At 52.6% G+C, this 17207-nt stretch overlaps 6 protein-coding genes across 7 annotated transcripts; 3 read left to right on the top strand and 3 right to left on the bottom strand.

Moving 5' to 3' along the window:
* Positions 1-601: 601 nt before the first annotated feature.
* Positions 602-3813, bottom strand: NCU06783. Of its 2 annotated transcripts, none has more exons than XM_011395287.1 (5): positions 3266-3813; positions 2639-3113; positions 2554-2571; positions 1922-2096; positions 602-1776 (listed from the first exon to the last, which is right to left on the bottom strand). In XM_011395287.1, the coding sequence occupies exons 2-5, from the start codon at positions 3059-3061 to the stop codon at positions 929-931; spliced, it is 1464 nt and encodes a 487-aa protein (XP_011393589.1). In that variant the 5' UTR covers positions 3062-3113; positions 3266-3813; the 3' UTR covers positions 602-928. The 2 variants fall into 2 exon arrangements, with proteins under 2 accessions (XP_011393589.1, XP_011393590.1); XM_011395288.1 differs by having other exon boundaries at positions 2639-3116; positions 3266-3536.
* A 1080-nt stretch (positions 3814-4893) lies between these two features.
* On the top strand, positions 4894-5293 carry NCU06784 (hypothetical protein; the record flags this gene model as incomplete). The annotated part of the gene is made up of 2 exons (XM_958532.1): positions 4894-5137; positions 5241-5293. The coding sequence occupies 2 exons, from the start codon at positions 4894-4896 to the stop codon at positions 5291-5293; spliced, it is 297 nt and encodes a 98-aa protein (XP_963625.1).
* Positions 5294-5862: 569 nt separating this feature from the next.
* Positions 5863-8660, top strand: NCU06785 (ATP-citrate synthase subunit 1). The gene is made up of 2 exons (XM_958533.3): positions 5863-6845; positions 6916-8660. Exons 1-2 carry the CDS (start codon positions 6366-6368, stop codon positions 8446-8448), a joined length of 2013 nt encoding a protein of 670 aa, XP_963626.1. The 5' UTR covers positions 5863-6365; the 3' UTR covers positions 8449-8660.
* Positions 8661-11319: 2659 nt separating this feature from the next.
* Positions 11320-13045, top strand: NCU06786 (50S ribosomal protein L30). Its single transcript, XM_958534.3, has 2 exons — positions 11320-11547; positions 11726-13045. The coding sequence occupies exon 2, from the start codon at positions 11945-11947 to the stop codon at positions 12428-12430; it is 486 nt and encodes a 161-aa protein (XP_963627.1). The 5' UTR covers positions 11320-11547; positions 11726-11944; the 3' UTR covers positions 12431-13045.
* Positions 13046-13176: 131 nt separating this feature from the next.
* NCU06787 (hypothetical protein) lies at positions 13177-15884 on the bottom strand. The gene is made up of 4 exons (XM_958535.2): positions 14798-15884; positions 14093-14364; positions 13921-14033; positions 13177-13845 (listed from the first exon to the last, which is right to left on the bottom strand). The coding sequence occupies exons 1-4, from the start codon at positions 15338-15340 to the stop codon at positions 13673-13675; spliced, it is 1101 nt and encodes a 366-aa protein (XP_963628.1). The 5' UTR covers positions 15341-15884; the 3' UTR covers positions 13177-13672.
* A 495-nt stretch (positions 15885-16379) lies between these two features.
* On the bottom strand, positions 16380-16932 carry NCU06788 (hypothetical protein; the record flags this gene model as incomplete). Its single annotated transcript, XM_958536.2, has 1 exon — positions 16380-16932. Exon 1 carries the CDS (start codon positions 16815-16817, stop codon positions 16380-16382), a length of 438 nt encoding a protein of 145 aa, XP_963629.2. The 5' UTR covers positions 16818-16932.
* Between the last annotated feature and the right edge of the window lie 275 nt (positions 16933-17207).

Genomic DNA, 17207 nt, shown 5'->3' with positions numbered 1-17207 from the left:
GAGGCATCGTATCGTTAGGGGCCCATGGCAATCACATGGAGCCAGAGGTACCTACGCTCTTGAACTTTAAGTGGAACTTGGAGTGCTTGCCTACTACAAATATCTCCGCGAAATAGGACGGCCAGAGAACTACATCATTTGACATGATCCAACAACGGCCACCTGAGCATCAGTATTAGAGACATTCAGACATGTTGACGACCAAGGCGAAAAGCTTCGACGCTCAAATTACCTTTACTGCCCTCAACACCCTGTATATGCTATAGAACCACGCTACGAGCTCGTATTGTGTATCTCCTTGCCAAGCAAGTCGATTCAAGGATGAATACGGCCACAGACACTAAGGCAAAAGCCTCGTATTCCGGTCCGCTTTCCCCTGAATAACATCGTGGTCTCCAGGATTCCTAGTCAAAATGGTGCGGGTCGTTAAGGGCACTGATATCGTATAATTTTCTTATTGTTCCTATACCTCACCGTTCAACAACTCAAGAGTATTAGAAGGGAAGGTAGCAGGCTCTCGAACACTGCCCATCAAAACCAGACAACGAGACTCGCTAACTCAGCATCACTCGGAGCACATGATGAACACCAAAGTTAGACATGCCGAGAAACTAGTAGTATTGTAAATTCAAGTAGATACGTTTCGTACTTAGCTGGACGAGCCTCAACCAGACACACATCACCACCTTACGATCAACGCTTCATGGGTAATTAGCAGAGCTCAATGACACCATATCATCTTCACATGCCGACCTTTCATCTGAGATAAGCTTTTGTGTACAACTTTCCATGCGAGTTCTCGCTCTATTGGGATCTTCTGTCATGTCCGCATTAAATGCACCAGGATAAAATGAACCAAACCCGCTCCCCGTTCCCTGACCAGAAATGAAATATTTATAATACCATGTGCGCCACACCCATCAGCCTTTTAAGCTTGGAACTCCACCGCACCGCTCTCCTCCCACTTGCCAGGGACCAATGCCAGAGGCACGATACCACTGACGTGCATCTCGGGGCCAAAGATCTTGGCATTGAGTCCGAGCTCTTGTGTCGCAGCCTTGAGGTTCTTGAGACCCTCCTGGTAGTTGGGACCGGCACGACGGACCCAGATCTGAGTGTTGTGCTCGATGAGGGCCTTGCCATACTCCCTAAGAGCCTTGATGACACCCTTGAAAGTGCTAGCAACGTTGGTGAAGTTGGCAATACCACCACCGATGAAAAGGACCTTACCCTTCTCAGAGACAGGAGCACGGAGCATGAGGTCGAGAACAGTGCGAGCGTAGTGGTAGGTCTGAGACTCGGTGGGAGCACCAGAGTACTCACCGTAGTTGGCAAGCTCATCAGCAAAACCAGCCGAGGCAATGGCATCGGCGTAAACCACGGAGGCACCACCACCAGCGACGAGAGTCCAGATACGGCCATTGGGGTTCAGGACAGTAAGCTTGAGCGAGGCACCAGTCTTGGCATCAAGCTCAGCAATGTAAGCCTCCTCCTTGGAGAGCTCACGGCCGAAGGGAGCGGGGAACTCAATGGGCGGGCCGGCATCGATGTTGACACCGGTGTTAGAGCTCTGAGCAACAATGCCCAAGGCGGCGGGAGAGCGGGCAATAGCCCACTTGTTGCCGCACTCGAAGTCGGCCGTTTGGTCGAGCTTAGCAGCAAGATCGAGGAAGTGAACCTCGGCAGAGGTGGCATCCTCGTTGGGAATCACAACCAAGGGGTTGATCTCGAGGTAGGTGAACTGGCAGTCCACATAGACGGCATAGAGACGGGCAACTGTGAGAGGCTGTTAGTACTAATGATCGAGTCATGCATCCGCCAACCCCGGATGGTTATCAGGATGAAGAGTGTGGGTTCTCGACGCCTGACAGGGCACCGCCAAGACTGGCCGGTTAAGCTTGATTTGACAGGTAAAACTTACTGAAGTCAACAAGGACATTGTGAATGCCCTTGGGAACATGCTTGAGCAGTGTGCTCGCAAGCTCCTCGTTGGAAGGGTATTGTGAAAGGTCGACGGGGATCAGGATCTTCTCGGCCTTTGCATCGACGTCACCGACATCAACACCACCCTCGTGGTAGAAGAGAATCCAGTCACCCTACATGATGTGCAGTTAGCTTCCGCAACTTTATTTTAAGTTTGGCAATTCTTTTGGGGAACCACGTGTTGTGATGGGGTTTGGGTAGGGGTTGAGGGGGGGTTGTGGTGGTGAGGATCGCAAAGGGGGCGGTGGGTGTGTCCCGCTCCACATGAATTGGGTTTAGCCTCCGTTCGTCCGTAGACTGGCAGGGGCAACACAAGTCATGCACACGACTCAAAATGTGCTTCTCATCCCCAATTTTCTCAACCTCCCCCCTAAATCTTCTTTTTCTCTTTTTCCAAAGTATATGAAAACTGAGGCCCGCTGCCTCACGAATTTGTTTCGACTTGAATCGGGATGCGGACATCGGACCTCTTGGGCTTGGCGACACCTTCATTCGGATGCACTTGCATGTGGGACCTTTCTGATGATTCGACGAATTGCCAAGACGACTGGAAAAGGCGACAACACTTACATCACGAACGGAGTTGATCTGTTTCACGTTAGCGTGCAGTTCATTTGTGGATGACCTTGGCCAATCCAGCAATGGGACGACTTACGTTAATATAATACTCGGTTTCCTGAGGATGGGGCACGAACGGCTCAACAAGGAACTGGCGAAGGACGCCCTCTGTGTGCTCGACCTTCTGAGGCTTACCGGCGCGCTCAGCAATCCAGGCCTTGGCCTCAGCCCAGGTCTTGTTGAGAGCAAGGAGACCGCTCTTGCCACGGCGCTTGATCAACTGATCGGGCTTGGCGACGAAGCGGGCGCCCTCCTGGAGGAGCCAAGGGTAGGTGACCTCAGCCTGGCTGAGAACACCGTTCACATCGGCATCCTCGGCGAAGTGGAGGGAAGCAAGTCTGGGAGGAGGGTTGTGCTTGGTCGGGTTTGGTAGCGTGCTGGGCTTGATGACGGGGGCACGGGTGAGGTGGTAGTTGAGGATGGCCTTGCCGTCGGCCTCGAGGATGCTCTTCGCAGACATTGTGGTGGATTAGAAGAGTTCAGGTATGTGAAGATTTCCTATGTTCGGTTGCCTGCTTTTGTTGCTCCTGTTAGCACCCTGATAATGAAATTACTGGTCTGCGGCGCAAGTTGCAATTGCGACAGCACGTCCAAAGTTGGGAAAGTTGGGAAAGCTCCCAGAACCAGTGCGCCGTTCACACAGCTCGAGCTAGTTGTTCCTTACCTCAAGTGAGGAACACGCAAACAGTCAATTGAGAGTGGTGAAAGACTGTTGTTGTGTTGGACGACAAGAAACTCGATGACGGAGGTCACAGTCGAGTGTGGATGTTGATGGTGGATGGAGGGAAGGGGAGGAATGAAGAGAAGGGAAAATTGATCGAACGGGGTGGGAAGAAGGGCGGGAGAGAGTTGAAAGATGAAGAGAGAGACGGGATGCTTGCTTGCCTTTGGATGGGAGGGGAGGAAAAAAAGGAAACGGATCGATCCAATTCTTTGCCAGGCACGGCGAGGGCAGGTCAGAATTGCAGGGACGGTTGGTACAGCTTCCACTTCTGCTTTTCTGGTCCTGTTGGGGGAGCGAGCAACGGAAGGGACCACGGCCAGAAACCACGCCTGAGCAAAAAAGGTACCGGCCCCGCGTCCTCGAAACCATTGGGGATGACTGGCTGGGCAGGCAATTCAGCACAAAATCGCAATTTCCAGGATGCCGCGGTCTGGGTTTTCGAGGGGTCAGAGGTACCGGTACTTCGCGGGGTATCCCTGTGGATCCTGGTGGGACAATCACTGGAGGCAAACCCAGGCTAATGCAAGGTGGGCAACTGTGTGCCCCACAGCTTCCACCGCAACAAGCACCGGCGGCATCAGCAGGCGGCCAGCGTCGACCAGCACCTGGCTCAGCAACAGGGAATGCAGCTCGGTTCTTCCAGCCTTCCTCTGTGTCCACGCAAGACTGTCAGCTCTACACTAGAAGCAGCTCACCATTGCAGACCATTGTCCTCGTCCATGCAATCCATTCGTCAAAGTGGTCAAAGAGATAATATTGGAATGCTTTGGGCTGCTTTACACTAGTGTGCTCTGCCCTGTGGCATGGGAATGCCCAGTGTTGTACTGTCTTCTTTTACCCCCCCCCCCCCCCCCCCCAACCCAAGTGGGCTTGCCACAATATTCGTCAAGGTTACCCGTTCCTCTGTCAAGTGGAAATTAAAGACCCCAAGTGGCCCAGAAACTCACTTAATTGAGTCACGATGGACGTCGTTAACGATTCGTTGATCTAAGCGCAAGCTGGAACCTCGAGGACGGAGGCGGCGTGGTACGATTTGGAATGGCTTTGACGGACAGGACAGTTTTCATTTTCATCCACTTAAGTTGTTCTTGTCCCTCCGCGCCTCATGGGCGGCCCCGTAATTGGGGTTCGTCCGGTGCCGGCTCTCACTTAGACGCTTGTCCGTGGGTTGACTCCAGTTTCCCCTCTCGTCACTCTCCGGCCTAAAGCCTTGTATGACGGGGACTGATCCGGAGTACACTACGGGACGAGGCACGGGGTTCCGTAGTGGGGAGACACGCAATTCTGGATAAGGAAGCCCGTTGTCGATGTTGTTCTCTTCTCCAAACCGGAACCCCCCTTTTTGTTTTGCTGTTGTTGTCTTTAGTTCATCACGCATCTTTCTTTGTCGTTGGTTCCCCCGCATTGAGGTGGTCCAATAGGTCTCCGAGTGGCACGCACATCCTACCCGATGTTGATGGCTGGTATGCTATACCTACCATACTCGGGTCCTGTTGTCTTGACCCTCGTCGTCGTGCACCTCGAAGCCAGTCTGCCCCTATTCTGCTTTCCGTTTCGAGAAGCACAAAATGTTCCTTACAGATCAATTACTTTGGGCAAATGTCCAAGGTGATCATGCACTGCCAAGGGCCACAAAAGGACCGCAGCTTCGTACCTTTGTTGACGCCGAGTGGAACCAGAAACCCCCCGAGGACCCGCGGGCGCCGCCTTCCGCAGGGGTAGAGCTAGGGAGCAATGGCCGCTTCCCAGGGGGCCACCAGATAGGGCAAGGCTCGGGTGGACCCCCCTTCGGCTACATGTGGATCCAGCTGTGTGGATGACACCGTTGCCCCGCACCCAGAGCTTTGGAGTGAAAGGTCACTCTGTTTGATATCTCCAAACAGCTTTGATGACAGTTTATTGCATGATACCCCAGGTTGGATGACGGCTAGTTGCTACACCCAAGACCTATGGTCTGTTGCTGCTTAGTGGCAGTTGTCATCTACACTCGTGGTAACCATTTCGTATGTCATCTTACCTTTCAAGAGGATGGGGAGGATCATGATTACATTGATGCTTATGGAGGCCCGGGGGGAGAGGGGTCATCATGGTGTACCCAAAGAACCTGGAATAAACACCCGAACTGTCTCCAGCTGTCTATGCCATGTCGGGTCGGGAACGGCGAGCATTCCATGCCACACGCAATGCGATGAACATGGAGCGGACCATGTCACAGCTGCGCCTATCAGGATCGGATGAGGTGTTGCGCGTGCAGGTTACCCTTGGCGGTACCGGTACTTAGGATCACCAAGCTGTGGGGCCCACCGCCTGTCAGCAACGCAACGCACTCCGAGTGGGAAGGAAGGGAAAAAAAAAAAGGTTGACCTCGAACCAGAGGCTGCCGTCCGTGTGTTCTTTGCAATTCCGGTGTCGCATAGCCATTGAGGTTGCAAGCATCACGGTCCGATCGACCAGGGTCCAAAAAAGAGTTGGGGAAGTCGGCAGTCTTGTTGGATTTGACCACCCCTTGCTGGCCAATTAACTCGACGTCCGCGGCGAGCGAACACCAGCACGGAAGGAAAGACACACGACCAGAAGACAGTTGAGATTTGGAAGACAGTTTCTGGACCTGGATTTTTTGGTGAAGTCGGCTGTCAAATTGAAACTGCGGAGCTGCTCCTGCCTCCTCCCCCTCGCCTGCAAACTTGCGCTAGCAATTCTGCCACCCGACCAGGAAGAGGGACCTTGTTACGTACCCTCGAGATTGTTACCAAAGAGCAGGAACCGACCAGACAAAAAAATACGCTCCCCCTCCCACCTCGCTGCTCCAGTCCCCCCGTCACCAAAACCCTCCATTTACCTCATCTCCCGTTTCTTTCTTTTCCCCTACACCCCCTCAAGTCTTGATCTTGACCCATCTCCCTCATTTCCCTCCTTCTTCCTCTTTCAATTCTCCCATCCTTCATATCACCACATCGCCTCTCCAACTTCACTTCCTTTATACCCCACCATCACAGGAAGTCATCCGCTGGGAGAGTCACCATAACCATATTCAGTGAAGATGCCTTCCGCAACGACCGCTAGCACCAACGGTGCCAATGGCGCCTCTGCCAGCCCTGCTCCCGGCAACCTCTCTGCGAACGATAACATTCGCCGCTTCGCTGCTCCCAGCAGGCCGTTGAGCCCTCTCCCCGCCCATGCTCTCTTCAACGACAAGACACGATGCTTCGTCTACGGTCTGCAGCCCCGTGCTGTCCAGGGCATGCTCGATTTCGACTTCATCTGCAAGCGCTCCACCCCCTCGGTCGCTGGCATTATCTACACCTTTGGTGGTCAGTTCGTCAGCAAGATGTACTGGGGCACTAGCGAGACCCTCCTGCCCGTCTACCAGGAGGTTCCCAAGGCTATCGCCAAGCACCCCGATGTTGACGTCGTTGTCAACTTTGCCTCCTCCCGCAGTGTCTACAGCTCCACCATGGAGTTGATGGAGTACCCTCAGATCAAGACCATTGCTATCATTGCTGAGGGTGTTCCCGAGCGCGTAAGCTTCCACTTGCCTTCCACCCACCCTTGCCTTGGTTGTTTCAGGCAGCTAACACGTTCTTAATCAGCGCGCTCGCGAGATTGCCTACGTTGCCAAGAAGAAGGGCATCACCATCATTGGCCCTGCCACCGTTGGTGGTATCAAGCCCGGCTGCTTCAAGATCGGTAACACTGGTGGTATGATGGACAACATTGTTGCTTCCAAGCTCTACCGCAAGGGCTCTGTCGGCTATGTCTCCAAGTCCGGTGGCATGTCCAACGAGCTCAACAACATCATCTCCCAGACTACGGATGGTGTTTACGAGGGTGTTGCCATTGGTGGTGACCGTTACCCTGGAACCACCTTCATCGATCATCTCCTGCGCTACCAGGCCGACCCTGACTGCAAGATTCTCGTCTTGCTTGGTGAAGTCGGTGGTGTTGAGGAATACAAGGTGATTGACGCTGTCAAGCAGGGCATCATTACCAAGCCCATCGTTGCTTGGGCCATTGGAACCTGCGCCAGCATGTTCAAGACTGAGGTTCAGTTCGGTCACGCTGGTGCCTTCGCCAACTCTCAGCTCGAGACCGCGGCCACCAAGAACAAGAGCATGCGTGAGGCTGGTTTCTATGTTCCCGACACTTTCGAGGACATGCCTGCTCTCCTCAAGCAGGTCTATGACAAGCTTGTGGCTGATGGCACCATTGTCCCCGCCCCCGAGCCCGTTGTTCCCAAGATCCCCATCGACTACTCGTGGGCTCAGGAGCTTGGCCTTATTCGTAAGCCTGCTGCCTTCATTTCTACCATTTCCGACGACCGTGGTCAGGAGCTCCTCTACGCTGGCATGCCCATCTCGGACGTTTTCAAGGAGGAGATTGGTATCGGCGGTGTCATGTCCCTTCTCTGGTTCCGCCGCCGCCTCCCCGATTATGCCGCCAAGTTCCTTGAGATGGTTCTCATGCTTACTGCCGATCACGGTCCTGCCGTGTCTGGCGCCATGAACACCATTATCACAACTCGTGCCGGCAAGGATCTCATCAGCTCCTTGGTCGCTGGTCTCTTGACCATTGGCTCTCGTTTCGGTGGTGCCCTTGATGGTGCTGCTGAGGAGTTCACCAAGGCCTTCGACAAGGGCCTGAGCCCCCGTGAGTTTGTCGACACCATGCGCAAGCAGAACAAGCTTATCCCCGGTATCGGTCACCGTGTCAAGTCTCGCAACAACCCCGATCTTCGTGTCGAGCTTGTCAAGGAATACGTCAAGGCCAAGTTCCCCTCTACCAAGCTCCTCGACTACGCCCTCGCCGTCGAGAGTGTCACTACCTCCAAGAAGGACAACCTTATTCTCAATGTCGACGGCTGCATTGCTGTCTGCTTCGTTGATCTCTTAAGAAACTGCGGTGCCTTCAGCACGGAGGAGGCTGAGGACTACCTCTCCATGGGCGTTCTCAACGGTCTGTTCGTGCTTGGTCGTTCCATTGGTCTCATTGCCCATTACCTCGACCAGAAGAGACTCCGCACTGGTCTTTACCGTCATCCTTGGGATGATATCACCTACCTTCTCCCCAGCCTCCAGCAGCCCGGCCCTCCGGGTACTGAGGGTCGTGTTGAGGTCCAAATTTAAAAGGAAATTATATCGGGATTTGGGATGGTTAGACATGGGATATTTTACTTTACGGAGCGGTTACGGTCATGAATGTTTTCATTTTGTTTCTTCGGCAGGTGGTAGAGGGTCATCAAGCAAGGGAAGAGTGTATGACAGAATACGTCATTACCATTTACGGGGGGATTTCCCCATAATGCAATCAAGACAGCATCAACTACCAAATGAGTGTATTTTTTTTGTTACTGTGAGACGGGGTCACTAACATGCAGGGACTGCTTCACTTACCGTCGAGACTACACGATGGAATCACGGAAGTCGGGCGCCCCTGTCGTCGCCGAAAGACCGCCAACCGCCAAGTCGACCCGAGATGCATACTTGCATTATGGGCCAACGAGCCACAGGTGCAGTCTGCAGCGCTGCGTCTCGTCAAGGTGATCTGGATGCTATGCCCCTAGCGCGTATCACGAAAGCCGACTGGGTAGGACAAACCCCGGCTGAGATTTCGAGACATTCTACTTACAATCTTCTATGCATCAGCGACACACCGGAGGGTTTCCTTTTTCGGACTTTCAAGGTGCACAGGACTTGTATATGCAAGGCTTATGGGGGGGCTTATGGCCGCCGAGAATAGAACATGGGTCGTGGGGAAACGGCCCGTGGGGCAGTATTCCCTCCCAATCGTAAGTAGACAGCCGTCGTAGGGTCTCCGACATGGTCAGGTAGGTACAGGTACAAGACAGACAAGGGAAGAAATCAACAAGGGGGGTCATCTATGTCCGTAAGTACTGGTACTAGCGTACGGCTACCAATGCAAGTCATCTCACTTGACCCCCCGTCCCTTTCCCCTCTACATAAGCAGATCTACCGGGTCATCCGCGGCTTGAAGCGTGCACAATGCACTGCGTGGTATGTATGCAAGGAGGTTGGACCCAAGGTCCCCAGCTTCGGACATCTGGACCTGGCTGCTGGGGCTTTGTGGTCTTGGGGGAGTCAGCAGCGCGGCATGGCGTCTCGGTAATCGACTGAGATAAGGTAAGATCAGTATGTAAGGGAAGGGGGTGGATGTGGAGTGTAGGTATTGTTTGTAGCCCGCCTTGCTGGCCTGTAACCTGCACGCCGTCACCCTGACGGATAGGGTAAGGTGAGATGGATCTTGGTGTGTAATGGAATGCGCAAGTGGTTCTGGATGGTGGTGTAAGCGGGTATGGTCTGGCAAGGATCTCGGTTGGTTCCAGGTTGATACCGTATAATCTGTTAAAGGTGATTTTCGGGTAATCACTTGTTACGCAGGCATAAGCAGGATTCAAAGTGTCGGTCAACTATGTACAGGTCTCATTACAGCTTCTTTCCACCTTTAAGCCTGCTTATGCTTACATCAAAGTGATTTTATTTCGAAAGTCAAGTTCGAAAGATCTATATGAGAGGCCTTCGCTGGGTTAACTGAAGTTGATAAGGCGAGTAGAGCAGGTCAAGATGTCGTTGCGTCATGCGGAAGTGATGTAGAAAGTATCTTGTTATGCTAAGAGGATTTAACCTATATATTATCTTTCATGGTTACAGCACTTCACAAAGATTGAACCATTCTTTAACAATGAAGTCAATCTCCTATCATGGAATACTCTCACTCGCGGACCTGAGATGTCAGCCACCAGTAAGATAATGAAACACCTGGCAGTGATTATGAGAAAATAGTTAATTAGTATCATAAACATATGCATGCGGAAGTGACGGTGATATGTCAAAGTCACCTTGGAAGGCCGCAGGAATTGTGCTTGATGCGGTACATAGGATATCGGGCTATGGTACCCTTAATTGCGCCTCGGGATCGGAACGACGGACGGGAGGATCATGCTGATGCGCTCCACCTGCAAACTGTCAAGATGTAAATGCCAATGTTAATGTCAGGTACCAGCGATGCCTTGTGATGTGAGCTGCCAAAGTCATCCGAGCCCTAGAGGTGGCGACAGGTAGGTACATCTCTAGATAACAGCATACAATGGACTGTACCGTCATTCCATCCCGAATCGCCATGCTGCAACGACATATCGGATAGGACTCATATGACCAGGAACGACAACAGCCTTGCAAGAAGAGGGAAGACCTTGGAAAGAAGTGGAGCAGGAACCTAATGCGGAACCCAAAGGATAGACCTGGCATTACGGACGTAACCCTTGCATCCTTTGGCGATCTTAAAAGTTAAGCATGATTGTCACCAAGTTCACTCGGCTGGATTTTGTGGGGATCCGATCCGGGTCCCGTCCGGTAATCAATAAGTGAGCGGATCGGAAGTGGCCCACTAAACTCCGGCAGAAGCTCCGGTACCTCTAGAGGCTCCGATTTAAGTGGAGAATCAGAGCTTCGGCGCTCAAGCGGGGTAACTCCGGAAGGCCGACCGGGTTCCACTTCGCGGGGATAAATCGAGGTGAATCCGGTCGCTGGGCCGTAGGTACACTACTTGGAAGACGTGAAGCTAGTAAGAGAGAGACCACTGACGATATGCCGTTTCGTACCTCTTTGGCTGTCTTACACAGATGGTAGTAAGTAAAGAAGGTGGGAGCGATTAGGTTTTTTAAAAAAAAAAATGCAGTTTACGCTTTGTCCGGTTGTTCAGTTTCCTTAAACGACTTGAAGAGCAATTGGCGTTTGCGAGTTTACAGCATTTTACAACCTGAAAGTATCTTTAAAGTTTCAAGAAATTAGGAACGAAAAGAGTGACCACTAATGTAGAACGCGCATCAATCTATCGACGTAAACTTGTACTCGCCATCGTGACCAACAACAACCTCACTTTGAAATTTAAGCGGTAAATCACGGCAGAATTATCTTGCTCTAGCAAAGAGTTCCTGAACCGTTGCCCCACCGGCCAAATCGCGACCAGCCAATCGTGCCGCGCAGTGTGTGCGCAGTACCTGACCCACCGACGAACCCCGTAGGCCGTAGCTACCGTCCCCGGCCGGCGCACGGCAACTGTGGTGATCCATCCAGAGGAGATCCCCGGCGGGCCGTAAACACACGCTACGTACGAGACGAGGCTACCGAACCAACGGCCTTCGAGGTTCCCTTCTCCGTTTTCTCATCCGACTGATTGACGGCGGAAAGTAGAGCGTTATTCGCGAGGTGCGTAATAATTCGAGCGAATCCTTTCTGACACCAATACGATTTACCTTTTGGCGCAAGCGGCGCCGCACCTGTTTGAATAAACTGGACGGCATCTCGAATTCGGTTGCGCTGGCGCATTTCAAACCCACCCGGACGGACACCTCAACTGACTTTCGGATCATTGTTCATATCACAGGAACGCGGCAGTAATCCATTTTTATCCCCCAACCTACCTACATCATCCGACCTTCAACGACGACGACGACGACGCCGATACCTACCCCTCCCACGAGCGAGTCCAAACCTTCCAATCGTCGGCGTATCAAACCAGAAATACCAAACCTCCCAACACACACAAAAAGAACATTCCGAGATACCCTCCTTTCTTAACAACAACAACAACACAACCGCCACAATGTCCTTCTTCCGCATAACCCTCCACCGCTCCGCCATCGGTCTGCCCAAGCGCACCCACGGCGTGCTCGCCGCCCTCGGTCTCCGTCGCCGCAACCAAACCGTCTTCCACCCCGTCGAACCCCAATTCGCCGGCATGCTGATGAAAGTCAAGGAGCTCGTGCGGGTAGAGGAGGTCCCCCACCGCTTGACCAAGCGCGAGCTGAAGGATGAGCGCAAGCCGGACGCCGGGTTTGTGGTGGAGAAGCAAGTGAGACGGTTCATCCCGGGCGTGGGCGTCCAGGACGAAGTGGATTTCTCCAAGGTGGTGGAGGAGCTGAAGGCGCAGAAAGTTGAGAATGTCGAAGGGGTGGAGAAGATGGTGGTGGAGGGAGGGGCGGTGGTCAGGGATGGTAAGCGGGCTGGGGATCTGGGCGTGAGGACGAGAAGTGATTGGGAGGTTATTGGCAAGATGAAGAGTGTTTTGCCCAAGGTTAAGGCTCTCTAAGTTCCAAGTTGTTGACAGGGCAAAGGGGGAAGAATGAAATGAGGAGGAGGAGGAGGGATAGGAGGTCGAGAAGGACAGGGAGGGTTGGCAAGACCGCGCCCAGTTTAGCATATTGCCAAATGGTTGGCTGGGCGCATGGTTCTGTCACTACGTCCCGAGCCAGCTGTTGAATTTCTTTCGGGACGGGCTTGTGTCTGGGAAATACTGAGCTCGTGTACTCACTCGGTTGGCTTACCTCGGATCTCACGCCGTCTAGAAGCACTGCTTTGCTTGCTCGGATACTCCCGTCTTTCTCGACCACCATTTTGTACAATACTGTATGCTACGAATTCCACGTAGTAGGACATCATCGGGAATGGAAAAAGCACGTTGGAACAAGTAACTACCTGTGATCTGCACGGCAGCTAAACATGCCTGTAGTGATTAAGAAAAAAGCGAGCAACAAGGACGGATGTGACTGAAGCGAGAGGTACCTCTTATCAGGTCATGAACATCACCACTGTGTGCGACACCTTAAGGAACTAGACCTCTACTCGGCCCTGATGATTATATCCACATATGCAGATCATATTCACTATCCACGGACAGACAACGGTCGTTGGCTCTTCACTCAAGCTTCAACACTTCATCACACACACAAACACAACGATGCTATTATCTATCATACCAGTTTCCTTTTCTAAAAACCATCCGAATTTTCCCCCCCCTGTTTCCTAGTGCAATGGGAAGAAGAGAAGGCGCAAGTACTCTCAACCTCAAATGAATTAAAAGGAAAAAAAAGAAGCAAGACACAAACGCCGGCCATCCGCGCCCAAAAGGAGCTATCAAGCCACAACCACATAATCAAAGCGACAGACCAACATGATCTAGAGAAGAAAAAAGAAAAGAGGGAGCCAGGCACTCAACTGCCCTCCGTCCGTAGCAAGACCATAACCCACTGACTGGTGTCTGTCTGATCTCGCCATCCTCCAGCCTTACCCGGAACCACAACCGCACCTAAACCGAACTTCGACTCAGTGACATCCACACCCGTACAAACTTTATCCTTCAGGAGGTAAGAAGTCACCGCCTCGACATCATTGCACAACCCGACAAAACAGCTAAACGCAGGAAGATGAAATCACCTCAACGGGTCTTCTTCTTCGAGCTCTTCGCCCCCTGAGCTTCGGACAAAGCTTCTGCTTTCCGTTTTGCTTTCATCTCTTCCAACACCTCCCTCGGAATATGGCCAAAAGAAGATTCCTAAACGCTTCTAGCTTGGTCCACATACTCCTGGCTGGGTGTCTCGTACTCGCTGACAAAGTACTTGGTCGTGTGGCGGCTGAACCAGTTGGTGAACTTAATAAGCTCCTCGCGGAGGCGGTTGACTGATTGCTGGTCCATGTTTGTTTGGGCGACGAGTTCTGGAAGGGATACTGTGGGACGAGTTAGTAAGGTTGTGGGGATAAAGAAGCAGACATGGATGTATGGGTTTAACGGTGATATCTTACCCAGTAAACGAGCGAGGTGCTCAGCGCCATAAGTGTCGGAGGCGCTCTTATGCTTCTCGTCCGTGCCGGCAGTCCAGATCAAGTGCTGCTCGTGGTATTGTGCGCGCTCAAAGCTGTGCCTCTTGTCAGTATTCCAGACCAGACGGGACAAGGGATGCGGGCCACCACTCACCGATAGAGAAGGATCCTACCTAGACACCTGTCAAAGTACTCGCGCAACCCAGCAACGGTCTCCTCGAGAATATCCATCTGTGGCGACTCTGGTACCCGGTTGGGACGCTCATGCTCGAGGTAGTCCTTCAGGATCTCGTCGACAGGGTGGACATGGGGAATAGGCACCAGCTGCTGGTTCTTGGTGACATTTTCCCAGTCGTCGACAAGCAACGCCTTGACGTGATCTGGTAGCGGGAGTTTGATGGATGGTCGGTTGTGGAAGTTGTCCTCCTATAATTTGAACTATTAGTAATGATCCTGCAATGAATATGAGGTTCCTCATCAAAACCAGTGACAAGATGCTTGGCAAACAACGCTCCTAAACAACACGACGCTTTTGTGCCAAGGACAATCAACGACGTGTTGACGTGGCTGTGTCGACCCACTAGGGTGCGGCAAAGGCGACGATGTCTGTGCAGATAACTGATGGTCTGGAAGGGTGCATCCAGACCAATTAGTCAGACTGTCTTCAACCAACGCCACCCCGGCCTACTAGGGCTGAGATGATGAGTGGAAGCTATACGGTGTAGCATGAGATGACCAGCGCTTGCGAGGCCATTGTAGTAGAATACACAGGCTGTACGATGGAATCCTATCGCCGTTGTAGGGCGTGTACGGGCAGTTGTCCGACAAGTGAAGAAAGAACCACAACCAGCAAACGTACTTTCTCCTTTTCCACGTCCTTCGGTGTGAAACGGCATTCCCACATCTTCTTCCCTGCAGTCGGCTCCCTAGGCTTGCGTATCTTGGCGAGTGCCTCGAGGAGGATGGTGAAAGGTCCAAAATCTACTCTAAAAGGCGTCGCGACTCGTGTTGAGCTGCGCGAACTCCAGTCTTCATCGGCCTTCTTGCAAGCCTGACCAGCCAAAGGAATGTTATAGTTTGGTGGTAGCTCGCTATAGTATGCCTCTAACTTCTCGGACCAGTTGCCGTTATTCCTTGCCCTGATGATTTTGGGGTGGTTATGGCCGATGGGCGGTGGCCGCGTTGATGTCCAGCCCAGTGCGTAGGTATCGTCGAACGTCGTCCGCCCATAGCGGTCGACGTAGGTTGATGTGAGTTTGTTGGGCAGTCGCATCAGACGATCTGCCGGCTCTGCTAGCTTGGACCATCGCGCTTCGCAGGCTGCGAACGAGCTTATCAAGGAGCTGCGACTCGGGGTGTCGTCGTCCCAATCCCGGCCATGGCTACGCATGGAGCGCGACATGGTGATGACTTGTGGCAATCTCGAAATATATAATATGATCTTCTGATGCCAAGCGAGGAATGCAACGGCGATGATGGAATTGGGGGATTTAGAGCCGTCTCTCCACAAAGGGATGATGGGGAGAGATCTGATGGTGTGTTGATGTGGTGATATTTGCCCGAAACTCGCCGCTTGCTCTCCCTGACTGAGATTCAAATAGCCCAAGCGAAGGCGAAATGTAGATTTCCAGGTGATTCTGTGACCGGCCAAGGATGCCGCGTAATCCGGACAAAGGTGAGAGGATGATGGAAGGTGGACGGACACGAGGACCAGCAGGAGGCGGCTGACGATGATGACAAGAGGAAGGACGAATGAGAAATTTGCAGCTTCTCCCTTGTGAGAGCGGAACAAGGTTGCGCAGACAGTTGCGTGTGTTCCAAATCCAGTGACTGTGACAAGCTGCTGAGATCCGAAACGGTGCTGGTGATGAAAAGCGCCCAAAGTGTGTTGGCGAGCAGAGGGAGGGGAGTGATGTTGGTGAGTGTAGATTTTGAGAGGTTGCGAGATCCAGGGGTGGTGGCTTTACTCTCTCGCTGCTCTTGTCCAGGCAGGGCCGCTCAGGGTCCCAGCTCCGGATTATGGGTCCCTCCAAAACTCAGGTTTGGTGCCCCCCCTTCCCTTTCACAACCACAGCCATGTTTGCTGTCCAGAACTACTGGATTGTGCTTTTTTCCCCCGTCATTTTTTCCGTCCTGTTTTCAGGATTTTCATATTTTGTTCAGAAATCCGTGTTGTGGCCTTCTTTGTTGTGAGTGGTCCCTTGACACTTTCCCCTTCTCCGTATGCCCGAGATTTTCTGTGTCGCCTAGCAACCGACACTCCACACTTGTAAAAGGTCGCCAACGACAACCACATGAACGAAGCCCTTTGTAGTTGACCTGCTTGCCCCGGAAACCAGTTTTTGACCACTCGCGGTCATGAAGGCTGGGGTTGTCGAACAGATGAAGAAAGAAATTAAAGGTGATGCAAAGAGGAGGATATAGGAGACGAAACAGAAGGATCAAGAAAAGGGAACGCCGCCACTTACTGTTTCAAGGTCAAAATCACGAGCCCTTCGCGGGTTACGGTTGTTCTGTGTCGTCGTACCTGCCGCAGTTCGCTCCTCACTACCGCGGGCAGAGCTGAGATCGGAACCACCAGGACGGCCGCCCTTCTTAGGCTGCTTGGCCGCCTTACCGGACTGCAGCTGCTTGTACTGGGCGAGGAGCTGCTGGGCGAGATCTTTGTTTTCGTCGTTCAACTTGCGGATGCGGTCCTGCGGCACCCAGTCGTCCCAGCTGCTCTTCCAGCCCTTGTAGTGAATCTTGTAGCTCCAGCCATCGCCGCTCTCCGTCGGCTGCACGTCCAGGATTTTGGCCTCATACAGCATCTCCATGTGGAAACACAGGACGCGCTCATCCTTGGAATAGGGCGGCTGGGGCGTTTTGGACGGGGCCATTTTGAGAGACTGGGGTGGCCGAGTTGTGCTCGAAAAAGTTGATATGTTGCTGCTGCTATCAAACGTGGGTTTTCAGCAGATGGTCTAGTGAAAACGGTTGGATAGGTGGATCGAGCAAGGTATGAATAACGCTTCGTTGTTGAGTCGATGATCCTGAGATGGCGGGTGAGGTATTGGGCCCGCGGGAAAAATAAAAATAAAAAATGAGTAGATGGGGAATGACGACAAAACAATGTTGTCGTTTCGTTGGTTGCTGAAATTGGAGATCCCAGGAGATGAACAATGGCAGGGCGGCGGCAGGTGTCGTCAAGTCGAAATGGTTGCTTGGTTCAGTGAGTGGCCCGGGAAGGTGTACTGAAGCTAGCTGCCTGCCTAGGTAGGAAGGGGTCA

This window comes from Neurospora crassa, linkage group II, assembly GCF_000182925.2.
Source record: "Neurospora crassa OR74A linkage group II, whole genome shotgun sequence".
Lineage (NCBI taxonomy): Eukaryota > Fungi > Ascomycota > Sordariomycetes > Sordariales > Sordariaceae > Neurospora > Neurospora crassa.
The sequence above is the reverse complement of the archived record's forward strand: the minus strand, read 5'-3'. Positions and strand labels throughout refer to the sequence as shown.

Bases quoted from the DNA above. Each gene is read 5' to 3' on its own strand.
- NCU06783 (XM_011395287.1), bottom strand. From the start codon at position 3,061: ATGTCTGCGAAGAGCATCCTCGAGGCCGACGGCAAGGCCATCCTCAAC. The intron at 1,777-1,921 runs GTAAGTTTTACC...AGCCTCTCACAG, and splicing joins CAATGTCCTTGTTGACTTCA to TTGCCCGTCTCTATGCCGTC.
- NCU06785 (XM_958533.3), top strand. From the start codon at position 6,366: ATGCCTTCCGCAACGACCGCTAGCACCAACGGTGCCAATGGCGCCTCT. The intron at 6,846-6,915 runs GTAAGCTTCCAC...GTTCTTAATCAG, and splicing joins CTGAGGGTGTTCCCGAGCGC to CGCGCTCGCGAGATTGCCTA.
- NCU06786 (XM_958534.3), top strand. From the start codon at position 11,945: ATGTCCTTCTTCCGCATAACCCTCCACCGCTCCGCCATCGGTCTGCCC.
- NCU06787 (XM_958535.2), bottom strand. From the start codon at position 15,340: ATGTCGCGCTCCATGCGTAGCCATGGCCGGGATTGGGACGACGACACC. The intron at 14,034-14,092 runs GTGAGTGGTGGC...CAAGAGGCACAG, and splicing joins GGTAGGATCCTTCTCTATCG to CTTTGAGCGCGCACAATACC. The intron at 13,846-13,920 runs GTAAGATATCAC...CTCGTCCCACAG, and splicing joins GCACCTCGCTCGTTTACTGG to TATCCCTTCCAGAACTCGTC.